The sequence below is a fragment of the Apis mellifera genome, linkage group LG8, assembly GCF_003254395.2.
Source record: "Apis mellifera strain DH4 linkage group LG8, Amel_HAv3.1, whole genome shotgun sequence".
Taxonomy (NCBI): domain Eukaryota; kingdom Metazoa; phylum Arthropoda; class Insecta; order Hymenoptera; family Apidae; genus Apis; species Apis mellifera.
In genome coordinates, this window is record NC_037645.1 from 786018 (window position 1) to 803693 (window position 17676).

Below are 17676 nucleotides of genomic sequence, written 5' to 3' on the forward strand. Positions count from 1 at the left end.
AATGAAGAAGCGTTTCAAAGGGCAAAGTTCCACGCTTCTGATGATCGTTCGCTAGTTGACCGGAAGTAATTATTCTCAGAGTTACGGCGGTTCAAATTTTTCCTAATTTTAACAGGAGTTTAATCGAATCGAGGTAAATTATACGATAAACGTTTCTCTTCTTTCTTGAAAAATATCGCTTATATTATTGTTATTATTGGTATATTGGAAATTTTTAATCAATTTAAAAATTATTTAATTTTGAAGCGAATTGGAATTTTTATGATCTGATCGAAGTTTAATTATGTTAATTGATGGAAGAAGCTTTATGAATTTGGGATTTATCGTGTCACACTTTTTTATCGCTCCATCCGGCAAAGTTAAATGGCTTGTAACTTGATAAATAAACATATTAATCGATATTTCTGGCACAATAATTATCATGTATTTCAATTTTTAGTAGAATCATCTGCTTATATTTTTTATATTTCGTAGAAATATTTTATATGTGTGTGTATATATTTTTTTTCCATCCCAAACTCTTAATTCTGATTTCCATTGAAAAAGCATATTCGCGTGAATTTTTAAAACTGCATCTCGTATTTCATCTCGTTAACACGGAACGAAATATGTAAATCCATGGAACGAAGTTAATCAAAGAAAAGTATTCTTCAACCGAATGAGACGAAAACAAAAAAAAAAAGAAAGAAATCAACTCTCCTCGCATATTCTACACATATTTGATATTCTTTCTTCGTTGATATTCTTGACCCTGTTTTTCGTTATTTCTTCTTTAATTAAAGTGGCTTGTTTGCGACAAATTTACGATGAAATCGATAACAGATGAGTCGCGTTACATCGTTGAAATATTTTCCAATTTTAACGAAATGTTTCGTCGTGTCGTTCATCTTCACGTCGATCAGATTCAAAGCTCTTCATTAAACATCGCAAACTACTCTCCTTGCGTGTTCCATCGATGATTCGTTAACTTAATATCATAATTAATAAACACGTAAAATGAAGATTAAATTACACGGGTGTAAGAGAAGCAACCTCGATTCTTTTCCACTGGAATTATACGATTATCCAATCCAATTATTAAATCGCACGAGATTTGTAATAAATTATTCGTATGTACAAGATTTACAATTATTATATGAAATACGAAAGTGATTCATAAATGTATGCAGCATCTTGAAAAATTAATTTCATTTTGCAGACATCTATCTTTCATTAGAAGATAATTCGATAAATATAATTTATTGAAAATGACAGTTTATAGCTTCCGTGAATATTCCTTTTAATATATTTCCAAGGTTAATTGTTTTCCAATTTTCATTTCTTACTTTCTCATTGATCAATTATCATTCTCTTCGAACAGTTTTTCATCAATGATCCACGTTTTCCCACCTCTTCAAGTTTTTCAAGTTGCAAGAAAAGTTTCCAAGATTTGATTAATACTCGAACACGGGATTCGTTTTATCGAGCATTTTTGATTATTCGACGATATACGAGCGAATCCTTTTTCAAAGGATTCCCGTTCCACAGCCAATTAATTCTTGTTCGGCCGACGTGCGGCATCGATTGACAGAGCCAGCCGAGAAACTGGTATCGTATTAAAGTTTCCTCACACCAAGTTAAAGTTTGCCGAGAACAGACGGGATTAATTATTATCAAGTCACATCTACGGCGGTAACGAGTCGCAGATCGATGGCGGTTGAAATTTCCCAAGTTAGGACCATTGAAACTGTGATATACTATTTCGACGAGCCTTTGGATCGACTTAAGCCACCTCTCCATCTCTAGCGCTTGTCTATAGAATTCAGAATGAATATTTCTCTGTCTCCGATAAGTTTGTTCTCCAAGTAATTTTCAAGTAGAATTAGTTTTTGTTTAACACCGTCATATCCATTGAATGAGCAATGCTATATATATATATATATAAAAATCATTCAATTAATTTGATCGTTTTAATGACAACGGAACTGTACGATCCTTTTAACTTTTGCAGAAAGTTTCTCAAAGTTTATTTTATTTTACTTTTATTTACTCGAGGGATGCGAATATTTGCAACGATGGCCTCCGATTTAAATTGAAAATCGACTCGTTCTTAACAACGGTGGTGCAAATTTATTTCTTCTCTAAAACTTAAATTGCTTACAAGTCGATAAGTAAGCATCAATCGATATTTATATATATAATAACAATTTTCAATAGCAATACTTGTTCATCCGAATTATTTATAACGCATCATTTTGAAATGTTGATAATAAGCTGCGTACACAATCAAGTTTTGTAAAAAAAAATTGTATTTATTCAAGAATTTATTCGCATATTTGAATATTGGTCGTTGGGATAATATTGGGTTAATAACCTAAAGGGTTGATTTATAGGTATTATACGTATAATAATATAGCATCGACGTCGCGCGTTATCGATTATATTAAAACGCTAATATAAGTTACGTCTAGCCTGGTGTGTACGTGCACGCGTTATCCAATGCGTTTGAATTTACATTGTTTGGCGTAATTACGCAATTTTGGCTGAAATGTTTGCAGTTAGCGAGATAATTAGTAAGTACGATTGGACAGTCACGATTTCATCCTCGAAATTCGTATTTCTTCTTCGACAAACTTAATTCTATAATTGTTTATGAATATATCTCTAACTGTGAAATTGTGTTTTAATTAATAAATTTCTCTTCTTAACGAGATCATCTATTATTATTATTATCATCCACAGCGTCTCTCCGATCTGTTATTATCTTATCCCTCTTATTTCAATCACGTCAAAACGTCCAAACTCATTACGAATAGTTATTAAATGCGGCAAATATTGGTTCATCCGTATTTATACATTTTGGCTGGTGACCACCGTGACGTGTTTATATAAACAGATAGATGCTAGCTAGATGGGACACCGTATAGATATTGAAGCCGATATCGCTATTACGTCATCGGCTATTCGACAATTGACAGCGTCCACTACACACCGACGACGTGTGTATGATGTTGACATGTACAGTGAATTCGGTGTACGTCAATACGCTGAATATTCATTGATGACAAATACAGCGAAGACAATCTCATTGGCAATGCCCACGCACACACACACACACAGAATTCGATGTATCAAAATTCTTTGCATTTAATATCTTAGGAATTATACCTAAAATCTTGTATTTCTTATACTCCAGCTTCTCAAAAATTTCCTTGAAAGTTTTATTATTATTAACGATTGCAATTGTCGTATCCTTGATTTTTATCGAAATGAATGGAAAAGAAAACTTGAGCTGAATTTTTATATCATACAAGGAGAGAAAATTTGATCTTGTATTTCTTACACTCCAGCTTCTCAAAAATTTCGCCTCTAAAGTTTCATTATTAACGATTGCAATTGTCGTATCCTTGATTTTTTTAAATGAATGGAAAAGAAAACTTGAATTTTGTATATCATACAAGGAGAGAAAATTTGATCCATCCTTCTGAAATCTTTTATACATATATTTTCCATTTATATAAAATAAAAAAAAGTCGATTTTCAATCGTTAATTGAATAGTATTCATCGTAACAAAGGGAGAGGAGGGGAGAGCGAGTTTTTTTTTTTCATCATTTCATCAAGCGAGCGGAAAATGAATTGAAATCGAGGGATGGAAACGCACGAACATTTCTTGGTGAATAACTCGCAATAGCGCTATATATAGCTGATATAGCCAGGAATCGAGAAACACAACCGAAGCAGCAACCGACCATGACGTATTTGCCGCGGGCATCTAGTAACCAAATATGCCTCCTGAGATACGCCACACCGCAAACACGTATCCCGTGTTCCATTCTCTTCCGCCGCAAAAACCTGCTCACCGTGAATTCAGATTGCAAAAAGCATTGTGCAAAGAAGAACGAAACGTTGTTTTTCCGATGATTCGTCCCGCTTTTATTTTCCACGTCTGGTCACCACATTTCGTGCTCTCGATATTGATTCTAGGGTTTTTTCCTTCTTTTTGAGTCACCGATCCAAGGCATTTTTGGCCTCGTTCGAACTAAGACCTTCCTGGTATAGGAAGGAAAAAAGAAGCGTATAATAAAAGAAGAATACGATCAAGGATACGAACGAAGAAAGAAATTATTCTGTGATACAAAGATGCGATGATAAAAAGAAACTTGTAGGATATAATTTTATCATTTGAATTTTTGAGAAAATTTTAAAAATTCATCAAGCCAGATATGATCAATTGTCGAGTTCCAACTGGAACGAGAAAATGAAATGTTATTTCATTCTCCAATTTATTAACTCTTGTATTTATAGGTAATTTACAAATTTTTAAACTCTGATTCTTTCCAGATAGATCTTACGTTGATAAAAATTAAAAGGAATATATACTTTTACATTTTCTTCTTCGAGAAACCGATCCTATTTACCGATCGCAACACGTATGACGATCAAATTTCAATCCCAAACTAATTTCGTTCGTCATTTAATCCGTCATGAAGCAATTACGGGTCTAAATTCCGCATCGTGGTATTCAAACTAGCATCGCAATTGCATCGAATCGAGAACCCGATATTCCCTTAACCCGACGCGGACGAATAGTCGCCTCGCACAGCCTTTCAATTCGTTTCGTTTTTTAATTCGACCATTTCGACTAGACCGGTTCATCCATCCGCGAGAAATACAGGCGGCATTGAATCCCCCAGCCGAGAGACGTTCCCCCAATCATCGGCCGAGATCCGGGAAAAATAATAAATCAGGCGTCCAGAAAATGTCCGGTAATTTAATTTCTGGCCAACTTTTTTATTCCGTGGCAACTTTCCTCCGTTGGGGAATCGTTGTTCGAGGGGGAATATATGAAACGAGATGAAAAAAAAAAAAAAAAGAAAAGAAAAGAAGAGGAAAAAAAGAGAGAGAGTCCCTCTTCTCCTCGTGGGATATTTTTTTCGACGACGTTTGGAAAGAAAGGAAAAAATGGAAGAGGAGGAGGAGGAGGGAAGGATGGCAAGAATGGAGGGATAAAGCGAGCAATGAATACTCTATGAACGTCATGCATGAATTTTAATGAATAGAGTTGTTTACGACCGCGTGTGTTCATCGCGCACTCCACCGTTTTTTCAAGGTCGACCGTGTCTACCCACTTTGCACGGATGGAAATATCTTTATGCATAAAATAGGATTCACGGTAAATAAGGAAGATGTAAAGTAAAAAGTAATCATTAAATCGTATGTTTCAACTTGCTGCTCGATATTCCTCAAATTCGTCAGTTGCTTAATACAATATTTCAACATCTTCGATGGATTTATAATATTCTTATGAAGTTTATCTTATTAAATGTTTAAAAATATTTTATATAGTCTTTGCACTCAAATTCATCATTTGCTTAATACAATATTTCAAAGCAACATCTGTGATATATTTATAATATTCTTATGAAGTTTATCTTATGAAATGTTTAAAAACATTTTATACAGTCTTTGCACTCAAATTCATCATTTGCTTAATACAATATTTCAAAGTAACATCTTCGATGGATTTATAATATTCTTATGAATGTAATGAAGTGTATCTTATCAAATGTTTAAAAACATTTTATACAGTCTTTGCACTCAAATTCGTTACTTGCTTAATACAATATTTCAAAGTAACATCTATGATGTATTTATAATATTTTTATAAATGTAATGAAGTTTATCTTATCAAATGTTTAAAAACATTTTATACAGTCTTTGCACTCAAATTCATCATTTGCTTAATACAATATTTCAAAGTAACATCTGTGATATATTTATAATATTCTTATGAAGTTTATCTTATTAAATGTTTAAAAACATTTTATATAGTCTTTGCACTCAAATTCATCATTTGTTTAATACAATATTTCAAAGCAACATCTGTGATATATTTATAATATTCTTATGAAGTTTATCTTATTAAATGTTTAAAAACATTTTATATAGTCTTTATTCTACCTATATATACATATACATTTTTTTTATATTTAAATTTCACGAATGCAAACAAACATACATCCATGGATAATTCAATATTCAAATGAAATATCCACGTAAAAAAACGTAAATTCGTCCAACTATATACATCACACGGAGAAACAGTGATAAATTTTAAAACAACGAACAAATCGTCCCTTAAAACTTGCTAAAAGTGGAAACTTTTTCCAGAGGAGGACTACGACGCGTTCTGTTTGTCGTACATGTTCACGTATCGTGACTTCGAGAAGGGAACTTTGGGCCTGGCGTGGACCGGGGATCTGAAAAACGCGGGCGGAGTTTGCGAGAAAAACGGGGTAAGTTTCTCTCCCCTCTCGATCCAGCGACAAAACTAATTCGACGCCGTCTGGAATATAACATGGTTTCGGGGTCGGTATTCACGATACTCGGACAATTAGCCCGGGAAACTAACGCTATTTCGTCTTGCAGCACTACAGAGGTAGCATGAAATCGCTCAACACAGGTATAATCACCCTCCTCAACTACGGCAAACACGTACCACCGACGGTTTCTCACGTCACTCTTGCTCACGAGATCGGTCACAACTTCGGATCCCCTGTAAGTTGAACGCGGGTTGTTGCGCCGTCGGTTTGCATGTCGGTCGGCGAGCAGCACCAGCACATTCGAAAAGTTTTCGAGGGGGCTTTTGGTTTCAGCGAGCAAGCACCGCTGAAATCGAAGCAATTGACGGAGGAGGACTCGTATAAACGTAAACGACCCTTGTCGATCGTCGTTTCTGAAATTCTTTGATCGAGTATAATCCGCACACGATTATAAAATGATTCTCGATGCATTTTTTTTAATAATGCTTTTCGTTCGTTGCGATTCAAACAAAATCGAGAGGGATATAAACGATTTCGATCATCGGATTTGTTAATGTGGCTTCGTTAAATATAGGATTCCGTTCGAAAAAGTCTTTGTTCTGTCAACGTTTCGACGTTTGATGCGGATTATACAATTTTTTTCACGGTGCATCGAACGATGGATGTGGTTTAGAGACACAATACGAGTTCTTTTTTCTAAATTTGATGGTTAAATGACGTTCCTCCGTGTTTTTTAATATAATTTTTTTTAGCAAATATCGACGTGAGTTACGAGTTTTTATTGGTTTTTAAAAAATAAAATATTATGTTTCATTTTTCTCCACGAAGAAAAGCATAGGATTCGATATGAAATGAAGCATGTTATCATTTTTTTTTTTTTTACCGTGAAAATTAATACTTGTTTTTAACGAAAAAAATTTCCAAGATTTATAAAAATCTGGAATTATTGTGAATTCATAATAAAAATATGATATATAATGTCGATAATTGTAATAAAATTTCCAAATATGAAAAGTTTCTTTCGATACAAAATAATTACGAATAACAACAATTTGTATTCCAACTTTTAAAAAATAAAAAAAGGAAAATTGACAAGGATCGTTTATATTATAAATTGTTCTATCAATTGTAATATTCTATTGCTGAACTTGCTTCTAATTTTAACACTTTTTGCATATATTTGTGCAAACGAAAAAAAAAATAGAAAATTGCATTTCCTTCTTGGAAAAATCAACGAGTCAGCACCGTGCAAGAAACGTGTTCAAGGAAGGAATGCGAATAATGTCCTAGGCAATTAAGCGCTGGATTGTTCGAAAAGTTGGTGCTGCAATGTTACGAGAGAGAAGAAGTTTCACGTTCAACTATTTCCAAGAATGTTTGAGATCATCTTTGTCTATACTTCTCTGTACTTGTAATTTCTCGTGCAGTGCAGATCTTTAATTTTTTCGACAATTTAAGAAAATAAAAACAAAATATATTTGTGTTAAAAAAAACCATCCAAAATTATTTACAATAAAAAATTATTAAATCTGCAAGTTTACACACGTTACGTGCAAATCTTTTAAGTAATCTTTTTATTCCATTTTTCTAACTCGTCTTTCTCTTTCTGCCGAGCACAGCACGATCCAGACGAGTGTTCACCAGGCGGGGAGGACGGAAATTTTATAATGTTCGCAAGAGCAACCAGCGGGGATAAACGAAACAACAATCGATTCAGCCCTTGCAGCCTGGTCTCCATAAATCCAGTTCTAAATGCCAAAGCCCGCTCGTCCAAGGGGTGCTTTGCCGGTAAATAAGAAGAAGCTTTTTCAAAATTTTAATTAGTTCTTACACTTTTCCTGGACCGAGCTTTTCATTCATTCGTCTGAATGATTTATCAATGATATTTGGCTGCAAAAATATTTTATCCGATAATTTATTTTTTCTAGAATCAAACAATTGTAGTAATATTAATGTTAGAACGCGTGGATAAATTGAACAGATTTTTGCAAGGTTTTCCATTGCATGGAGATCTTGGAAACGATCTATTTTTCGCCATTTTTCTCGTTGAGTGTAATAATCGATTACTCGAGGAAAAATGTTTGGTCTTTTGAAACGAACGTATCAAGGACATCTCGTTAATGATCTCTAAAATTTTAAAAGTTGAATTTTAATTAGGAGAATTATTCGATACAAGGCAAAGTTTTGGAAAATAAATGATCGCCGATAGGAAAAAAGTTTTCCATTTTTATAACAATGTCTAATTATACAGCAAAGACAATGTGAGCAAAAAATATGAACAATTTAATTGGTGGCGGTATATGAAATTTATTACTGTATTCCTCTGACGTTATTATTACGAAACTTTTCAAACAGCACTTTTCAAAAAAAAAAAAAAAAGAAAATGGAGACCGTATTAATTAACATTTGAGAGAAATATTTTAATTAAAGTGACAAGATCTTTTCTGAAAATACGAGATTAAAAATTTGCTTGAGAAAAGATACGTTTTTAGGTTAAAAGTAACCATACATGTTATTAAATTCTTATTAAAATTAAACATTTGATATAAATAAGATCCGATATAATAATTATCGATCCAATTCTTAACTTTTTAGAGCTCACACGAGTTTACACGAATCAAAAGAAGAAAAATATGAAAATCCGAAAAGTAGAATGATTTAAAACTTCAAAAAGTGCTTTACAATATACGATTTTGTCTCGTAAAAACCTCAAAGTTTCCAAAGAAAATTATTGAAGACGATAAACACTAATGGATTCGAAAAAAAAAAAGAATTGGATATACCATTTCATTCCTATTAATAAATATATCTTTAAAGAATACCATCCCCGCTAGAAGAGCGGAAAAATGGAGAACAAAAGAAAGATGGAACGTATCGGTGACTCGATATATCGACCAGAGAGACAGAGTCTAATTGCAACTCAATTGCAATTTTAATAGCACAGAGTCTCCACACAGATCCTCGTGGAAAACTCGTTTCTGGAAACGAACATTGAACGCAGGGGCAAACGAGCGACAACTCGAGCAAACAAGAAACAGACACGACTCGTTAATTGTTAATAACAAAAAGATATCTGTGACCGTTGGCGGAGGCTAGCTGGGAAAAAGTTTGTTCGAATATCGAACATGGATACGATGCGCGTTATACGAGGTAGTTGGAAACGAGGGGAGATAAAAAGAGAATGAAATGAAATGTTGCCACGACGAATGGTAATAACGCAAGTTGCTGCATTTCAGGGAAATTATTAGCAGAAATTATTCTCGTTTCAATATGGATGGGAATTGATAACTTTAGATTGAAAAAAATGATATAACACACAAGTTACATCTTCAAGTCTGTTTCTCATTAACTTTTCTCGTTGGATATCGTCGAATCACGCTTTTTCAACTATCAAATAAGATCGAAAAAAGAAAAATGGGACAAATCATTCGATGTCAAAACCGTTTTATAAAATAAACTGAAAGATTGTAATAATTCGATCAATTGTCGATTAAAAAAAAAATCCTGCTTCGTGATCAAATCCTACGCTCATTAATTACTATGAATAGATCAACGTTTCACGAAGAAGAATTCGACAATTTCAAAAGTTTCGAAAAAATTCCTCGACACGTCGATCATCACGGAGCTGTAAGAACAGAGCTGTTCGAGAACCACTTGATCCGCAATTGATTACATTACGCATAGCCGACTTGTTGAGCTTCATTTAAATCCAGGTTTTCATTAAGCTGCAAATCAAGCTAACATTTATTCCATCCACTCCACTTGTGGCCCGTTTCAACTCGAGCCGATCAAAGTAATGGAGTATCGAGGGGAACAATAGTATCCGTTGCTTTCTTCGCAATACCGATTAAAAAATAAAAAAAAGTGGAAGGAAGAAGGAAGGGAGAGTTTATGGTCGGTGAAATGGCGAGTCGAGTTAATGGAGAATCGATGATTTTTCAGAGCCCCAAAACGCCATCTGCGGGAACGGCGTGGTGGAAGATGGCGAGGAATGCGATTGCGGATGGGAGGAGGACTGCAACGACCCTTGTTGCCATCCCCAACGGCTCCATCACGCCCTTCACGAGCTACCTTGTCGTCTTGCCGATGGCGCGGTGTGCAGCCCCAGCCAAGTAAGTGCCACTTCTCCTTCCTTTCCTATCCGTGTTCGGATAGCGTAGCCTCCCTCGTGAACTGTGATTAAGTCTAATGTCCCCTCATTTGCTACCCTCCAGTTGCTTCTTTTTTTTTTCTTCTATCATTCGATCGTTCCAGATAAACGGCGTCGATTCGAAAGGTCTCGAAAGATCTCGAGAAACTTGGATTATTAAGATTGTTAATAATATATTTCATCTCTGGAATTTTCCTCAAACTCGATAATAACGATTATCCTTTCGCGTGATGAGTAAAAAGCTGCTTGATCCTTATTCTTATCACGTTTATTTAATAATGAAGACTTCATAAAGGAATAATTTTGAAAGTTATTCCACGATTGAAGAGACAAAAAATTGATATTGATGGGGATAAAGTTTTGTTTTTAAAAATTGATGGGATTGATTCTGAGGGAGGGAGAGGGGCATGGCACGAGTGAAATTGAAGGAATATGTGCGAAGATGTGTAGCAAACTGAAAGTTAAAATTGCATTTTTCAGTGAAAGGATGTCAAATTCTTGGTTATATTTACGTTGAAATATTAAAGGAAACGGTAACGTCGGATGCTCCAAGTTTTCAAGATCTCTCTCCGTGGAGAGAGAGAGATATTTTTACAGTCGTTGCAAATACACCCCTTTAGCAGCGAGTTCCTTCGAAATTTCGACAGAGACTCATTTTCATTTTCTACGAAAGCTACACGTTGAATATGTTATGAATTCCTATTGAATATCTTGAAAGCGTAATGTAGGAAACGGAATGCGAGCGTGCAACGCCAACTTTTCTGTCAGACGCGAGCCCACCTCTTCCGAAACCTCCGTCGCATTCCCTCATTGATTCGTTTTCGTTTACGTTCACGTTACGTTTGAATGCCGAAAATTTTCACTAACTTTCTTTTTTAATGATAAAAAAAAAAAAAAAAAGAGCAATTTCGAAATGCCTTCCCCAAATTTAATAATCGCTCGTAATTCCTAAAATTGACGTTGACTCGCTAATTGGACATTGTTAATTGGATTCTGATAAATTAACAAAGCGGAACGAAATTCCAATTATTGACGCTTTAGGGATTAATATTATCGATTGTTTCATCGAATTAAACCACGTTACGTTTTTTAAAAAGAGAAGAGTTTTACTTGTCCACCTAACTATTCACCTTCCATCTGATCAGCTATAACTGTGATTCTATTTAAAAAATAAATTGTAATATCAACTGTATTATAAATCAAAAAAGACTCCTCTATTCACAATCCTTCCATCATCTCCAATATTATTATTCTCCAAGTATCTTCCGCATCATTTTGTTACCGAAAATCGAAATCGTCTCGAAATAAACGCGTCCATTCCTCCTGCTCGCAGCATTGCTAATTGATAACAAGGCAGGTTGCGCGACATCCCATGCAGTTTCTACGTTTATTAACGGTAAACCCGTAATTAAACGCGGAACGTGTCGTTACACGTGGCTCGTCGCCGCGCATGAATCTCCAACAACTCCGCGTTAATCCAACCAGAGCGCGTCGTTTGTGTTTCCGTCGAACTCTTGGACTCCCTCCCCTTCGATATATCGCGAGGGTCGCGATGATTAAACGGCGGATAACGAGTGCGCGAAATCGAGACGTTCTCATAATTTATGCAACCACGAACTTGGATCCTCCTTCAATCCACTCGAACGCGTACATCGAAACCTAATGCGGGCGTAACTCGAGGGAGGATACTGTTTCCATCGGCATTGATTTCGCGCGGAGGATCGTTCGCAGGAAGTTCGAGACATCGACAATTAACGTGATTAAATTTAAACGAGCGAAGGAGAGAGGGGATTGTTGTCGAGGAAATTTTCCAAAAATGATCGCGGAATTTAATAATTTTTTTACTAATTTTCGTTAATGGAATTGTCGATCTCTTCTCTGAAAAATCGAGCGAACGAAATAAGCAGTAACGAGTGGAATAATATATATATATTTGAGTACTGTAAAGAAAGAAACAAGATAGAAAGAAAGAAAGAAAATGAAACTAGAAAGAAATATATATTTCGCAAGATTCCAACGATTCAACGAGGGATGAAATAACAACAAGAGCGAGAATGGAAAGAAAAAGGAAAAGTAGGTAGGAGAAAGCATTAGTTAAATATTGAGCTTACACCCACCCGGCTGAAAACACAACACAATAATGGCTCTCTGAATACAAGGCCATTCACCAAAGCACTTTTCTCGATGACGGTGTGCTTCGTGTTGGAAACTGCAATCTCGTACATGTACGATTCTTCGCGCTCCAACAAATTTACTCCATCACGGACCGCCACGAGTGAACTTGAGGGTTGCGAATTAGTTTCCACAGCCTCTTCCAGTTCCCGTATTATTATCGACAAGGCGCAAACACAGGATCGATTTAATTTTCCACCATTTATCCTCCTCCATCTTGGAGCGCCACCTATTTTCTACCATCGATGATTCTAATTCTATTGTTTTCAAGAACCAATCGAAATCAACACGTCTGTTATTGGTTTCGTTTCTTGAGCGAGTTGGAGACAGTTAACTCTTTGCGTTTAATCGAGAGAAGTTAGGAAATTTGATTTCAAGAGGAAATTATAAGGAGACGAAATGATAATTAAAATTATTTACGAAATTTGTATACGAATAGCTTTCAAACTACGCGACAAATCTATGAGAGTAATGATGACTTTGGATTTCAGATTTGTAAGAATATCTCGTTCACCCGTGTCTCAATCTTTTTTCTTCTTCGTAATACGCTATTTTTCCACTAATTAATGCGCAGAACTTTGGAAATTTTTATCGCTGTAACGAGATTTCCAATCGTGGAGAAAAATTACACGGGTATTGTTCAACCGACGTGGTAATTGCTACATTTTTTCCTTTTTCCGTCTCCTTTTCGTGCACGGCTACTAATTATTACGCGTGGAAATCGTGAATAGACTGTAATTTAAAACACTTCGTTTCGACGTATTCAGCTTTTGTTTGAATCCCGAGCTCGGGATTCATTATGTTCGAAGGATCCAATTCGAATTAGGATCCGAAGATTTTCCACCAAACAATCGAATCCAATTACTTCTTTTCTTTTTTTCTTTTTACGAATAATCATTTCCAGATCAAAATCGAATAAAATTCGAATATCACCGAGTAATATCGAGTTTTTAAATTTCATACTCGAAACACTGGTCGCTAAAAAATTACTTCATCGGAAAATCAGGATTCTCTATTATTAAATTTTGAACGCGTGAATCCACGGCTTCCACGAATAGGCGTCCATGGAATGGACGAAAAAAATGAGAAGGATCGCGAATCGAGATAAACGTGATAGGGCGTGACTCGAAGGGGGAGGGAAGCAAGTGAAAAACGAAAATACCGAAATGGCATCGTTCTCTCCCGGAGCTCGGATGCATTAGGTGCACGCGGAGAGAGAAGTACCAGATGCAAAACACGTAGATTCGCGAAACTTGGAGGACGTAGACGAATGGACGACGTTTTTTCCCCCCTCCTTCTCCTCCCTTTCTCCTCCTTCCCCGAGCAAAGTTGAACGTGGAGGACAATAAACAAGGAGCGGGGCGGGGGAAGAGGAAGAGAGAGAGGAGAGAGAGGGAGGAAGCAAGGTGGTGGAAGTAAACTGTGGACATTAAGGGAAGGAAGGGTGGAATAAGAATAGGAGGAGAAAAAAATTGAGAAAGATAACGAAGGAGGTGCGGGGTCGAGACTGATGAGGGAAAGAGTGGGATGGAGAGGGAGGGGGGGGGAGTGGAAGGAGGGGAAACGAGCTGCTAGTGAGGAAAGAAAACAGGGGGACGGTGCAAGAAGAAAGATAAATAGTCGGAGGAAAGGAAAACAACCGGGTACTAGAAAGATAAAGCGGAAAGAGCATGTTTGCGGGGATGGGAACACGTAGCTGCGGTACAAGGGGAAGGGTGCATTATTTTCAAACAGGATTCGAGGTCTCGAGATTATTAATAGGCGATGCATCCTCCCATTTTTCGTCCTACGTTACAAAAGTGTATGTTTTATTTTAATCCCGATTTTAAATAATTTGGGAAATGATCAGAACTTGAGACAACACGAAAATATAAATATAAATTTGTTGTAATAATGTTTTCTTTTTTTTCTTTTTTTGTGAGAGAGAGAAGTCGAGAAATAAAGCTGATTATAGAAAAAAGTTTCCACTGAATTATTCGTGTAGCAAAGATTAACGATGATGATCAAACGAATATCCAGATGATTCGATATAACTCAGAAGATCAAATAACAAAAGTAGAAAATGTATGCACAAGTGATACAACTCGAAAAAAAGTATTGCTGAACATTTCCAAATATATAAATCTATAATAATAAATCTTAATAATAATTAATCCTAATATATAAAAAAAAATTCATTTTTGGTGAAAATTTTGATTAATACTTTGTACTCATATGTTGTACAGATTCGAATTATTCTGAATGAGTTTCGATAATAGTGATGACTTAACTAGAGATTTGAAGCTTAGAAGAATATCCAGATGATTAGATATAACTCAAAAGATCAAATAAAGTTGTTTTAAATTACAAGTAGAAAATATACAAGTGATACGACTCGAAAAGAAGTAGTTGCTAAACATTTCCAAATATATAAACCATAATAATAAATCTCCTTTAATATATATATATATATATATATATATTAATATATATTATATATATATATATATATAAAATTCATTTTTGATGAAAATTTTTATTAATATTTTGTCATATGTACAGATTCGAATTATTCTGAATAGTTTCGATAATAGTGATGACTTAACTAGAGATTTGAAGCTTAGAAGAATATCAGATGATTCGATATAAGATCAAATAAAGTTGTTTTAAATTAAAAGTAGAAAATATATGCACAAATGATAATAATAATAATAAATCTCCTTTCATTTTTGGTGAAAATTTTGATTAATACTTTGTCATATGTTGTACAGATTCGAATTATTCTGAATAGTTTTGACAATGGTGATGACGATGATGATTCGAAGCTTCTCGACGCAATGTATCGAATGTCTGTATCGAACAATCAATCTCTAACGAAATTAACGTCTTGCTTTGAAATAATATTTCCTGTTAACGGCAAAAGCTGATTATCTTGTTTCGGTCCACAGGGGAAGGAGAAATTATCGGCGCGATTCTGGAAAACATTTCGATGAATCCGATCGAGAGATACATCTCGAGAGATTCGATTCTCCTTCAAAGCACGAAACGATAACGCCACTTCCTTCCTTCCTTCCTTCCTTCGGTAAAATGAATCCATCTCTTCGTTTCGTTCTATTTTCACAATGCGCACACATACGCGTGCATACATTTGCATACGTTTCAATCGTGACACCTATACACGTGGTTTCATTTTTCCTCTGGAAAATCTCACGGGATCTCATCGTCCCTTATTTTTATTACCATGTCACGTGGAAAAAAACGCAACACTCTGAATAATATCGATGATGAAGATCCGCGTCGTTCGTTTACTTGGCTTACCTCGTGCATTAAAGTAGGATTAATTGGTTGAAATATTTACACGGATATATATTAAATATCGACGAAAAATATGAAAATTTATACCTTTTGTTTTAAAAAGGAATTTCGAATATACGCTAATAATAGCTCAAAGTTGTTTTTTTAAATCTTGTTACACGATAATCTGGTTAATTTTATTACAAGGTGAGACCTTGTACCTTTTTGTTTTAAAAAGGAATTTCGAATATACGCTAATAATAGCTCAAAGTTGTTTTTTTAAATCTTGTTACACGATAATCTGGTTAATTTTATTACAAGGTGAGACTCGACTATTACAGAGTGAATTTAATAAAAAATGAAAATATTTAAGTAGTACAACTCAAAGATATAGGTAATTAATTCACCATGAAATAGGTGAATTAATTCACGATTAATATTTCCTTTTTGAACAGAAAACGACTGTTTCAAAACCAAAGAAATCTGGACGCGAAAAATTTACGAAAAATTTAATAAATTCCACGGCGCGGTAATCGTGGAAAAGTATTAAATCTCTTTGAAATTTTTCTTTCGAGCCAACAATTGGAAACAAAATTTGTTCCGTGAATATAGAAAGATAGAAAAGATAGAAAGATCGCGAGGCAATTATTTACGTGACGGATATCAAAGGGAAATGAAATCTCTGTCGACCAGGGAAAATGGTTCAAGCTCCGGCAAACCGGATGAATTTCATCAAGGATGATTTCGTATAATATCCTCGCTTCGTTAACCGCGACATTTCGTTACATCTGTAAACGGCAATTACTCCAAGACGGGGAGAGTTTCACGATTTCCTTCTATTGTCGCGCCATCCGTCCGCCTTCGAGATTTCTCCCTATTGAAAGTAGTATTGAAATTCGATAAATTGATCCGTTTCACACCGTGTTATTACGTTTCGAGGGCCGAGATTCAGCGCGAGTGTAAGATTGCCGGTGTAAGAGAGCTTCTCGAATTTCATTATTACGTGTTCGCCATACAAGTAAACGTGTCGATGTGTCCAAGTGTGAGAGTGTCCAACAGATTCGTGTACATTACACAATAATCACTCCCTCTATTGTTATCGAATCTTGGAAAATTCCTCGACAATATCAGGCAATTTAATTCTTTTCCATTACATTTGAACTGAAGTGGAATGAAAAATTATCACGGAATACGTTTAAAATTCTGTTATTAAAATTCTCGTTTTTTAAAAATCGTCATCAAAAAAAATCTACAAAATAAAAACTGTAAAACTTCCCCTCGCGAGAAATCTTGTACTCCTTAAACTACGAGGCAAATTAACAACGGCGAAACTCAAATTATGATATACGCTAAGATAAGACTTATCAACCCCCTCGAATTAACAGGATGTACGATTACGTAAACACAGGGTGGAGGAGCGATTCCAGGAAAGATATATATATATATTTCTCGACAACAACCATTTAAATTTCAACCTCCCCTCCCCTCGAAATTGTACAAGAAGATGAACTCGACGTCGAAACGATACCCCTTATCGTTTCTAATTAAGAATATACGGGGAGATAGGCGCGGGCCTAAATAAAAGGGGCGAGAGACTCTTGACATTACCGGGCATTAAGGCGAGTCCTAAATCTCGCCGGGAATTGCAGCTTCGCAGCCGTTTAGAGATAAGTCTTATCCCCCTCTGATTGAAAACGTTAATCGCCAACTTGGAATGAGGCATCCCTTATTCTCCTCTCTAGGAAGAGGGCAGGTATAAAGGGGGCGCGATTAAACGC

The 17676-nt window shown here is 35.4% G+C and overlaps 1 protein-coding gene across 2 annotated transcripts in view; it reads left to right on the plus strand.

Moving 5' to 3' along the window:
• The window catches only part of LOC409692 (disintegrin and metalloproteinase domain-containing protein 10), a 162466-nt gene that overhangs the window by 133636 nt on the left and 11154 nt on the right, over window positions 1-17676 (plus strand). For both annotated transcript variants that reach the window (XM_026442228.1, XM_026442229.1), the window contains 4 exons: window positions 6152-6276; window positions 6410-6538; window positions 7923-8091; window positions 10246-10415. In XM_026442228.1, coding sequence (XP_026298013.1) covers window positions 6152-6276; window positions 6410-6538; window positions 7923-8091; window positions 10246-10415 — 593 coding nt within the window. The remainder of the gene's footprint in view (window positions 1-6151; window positions 6277-6409; window positions 6539-7922; window positions 8092-10245; window positions 10416-17676) is intronic.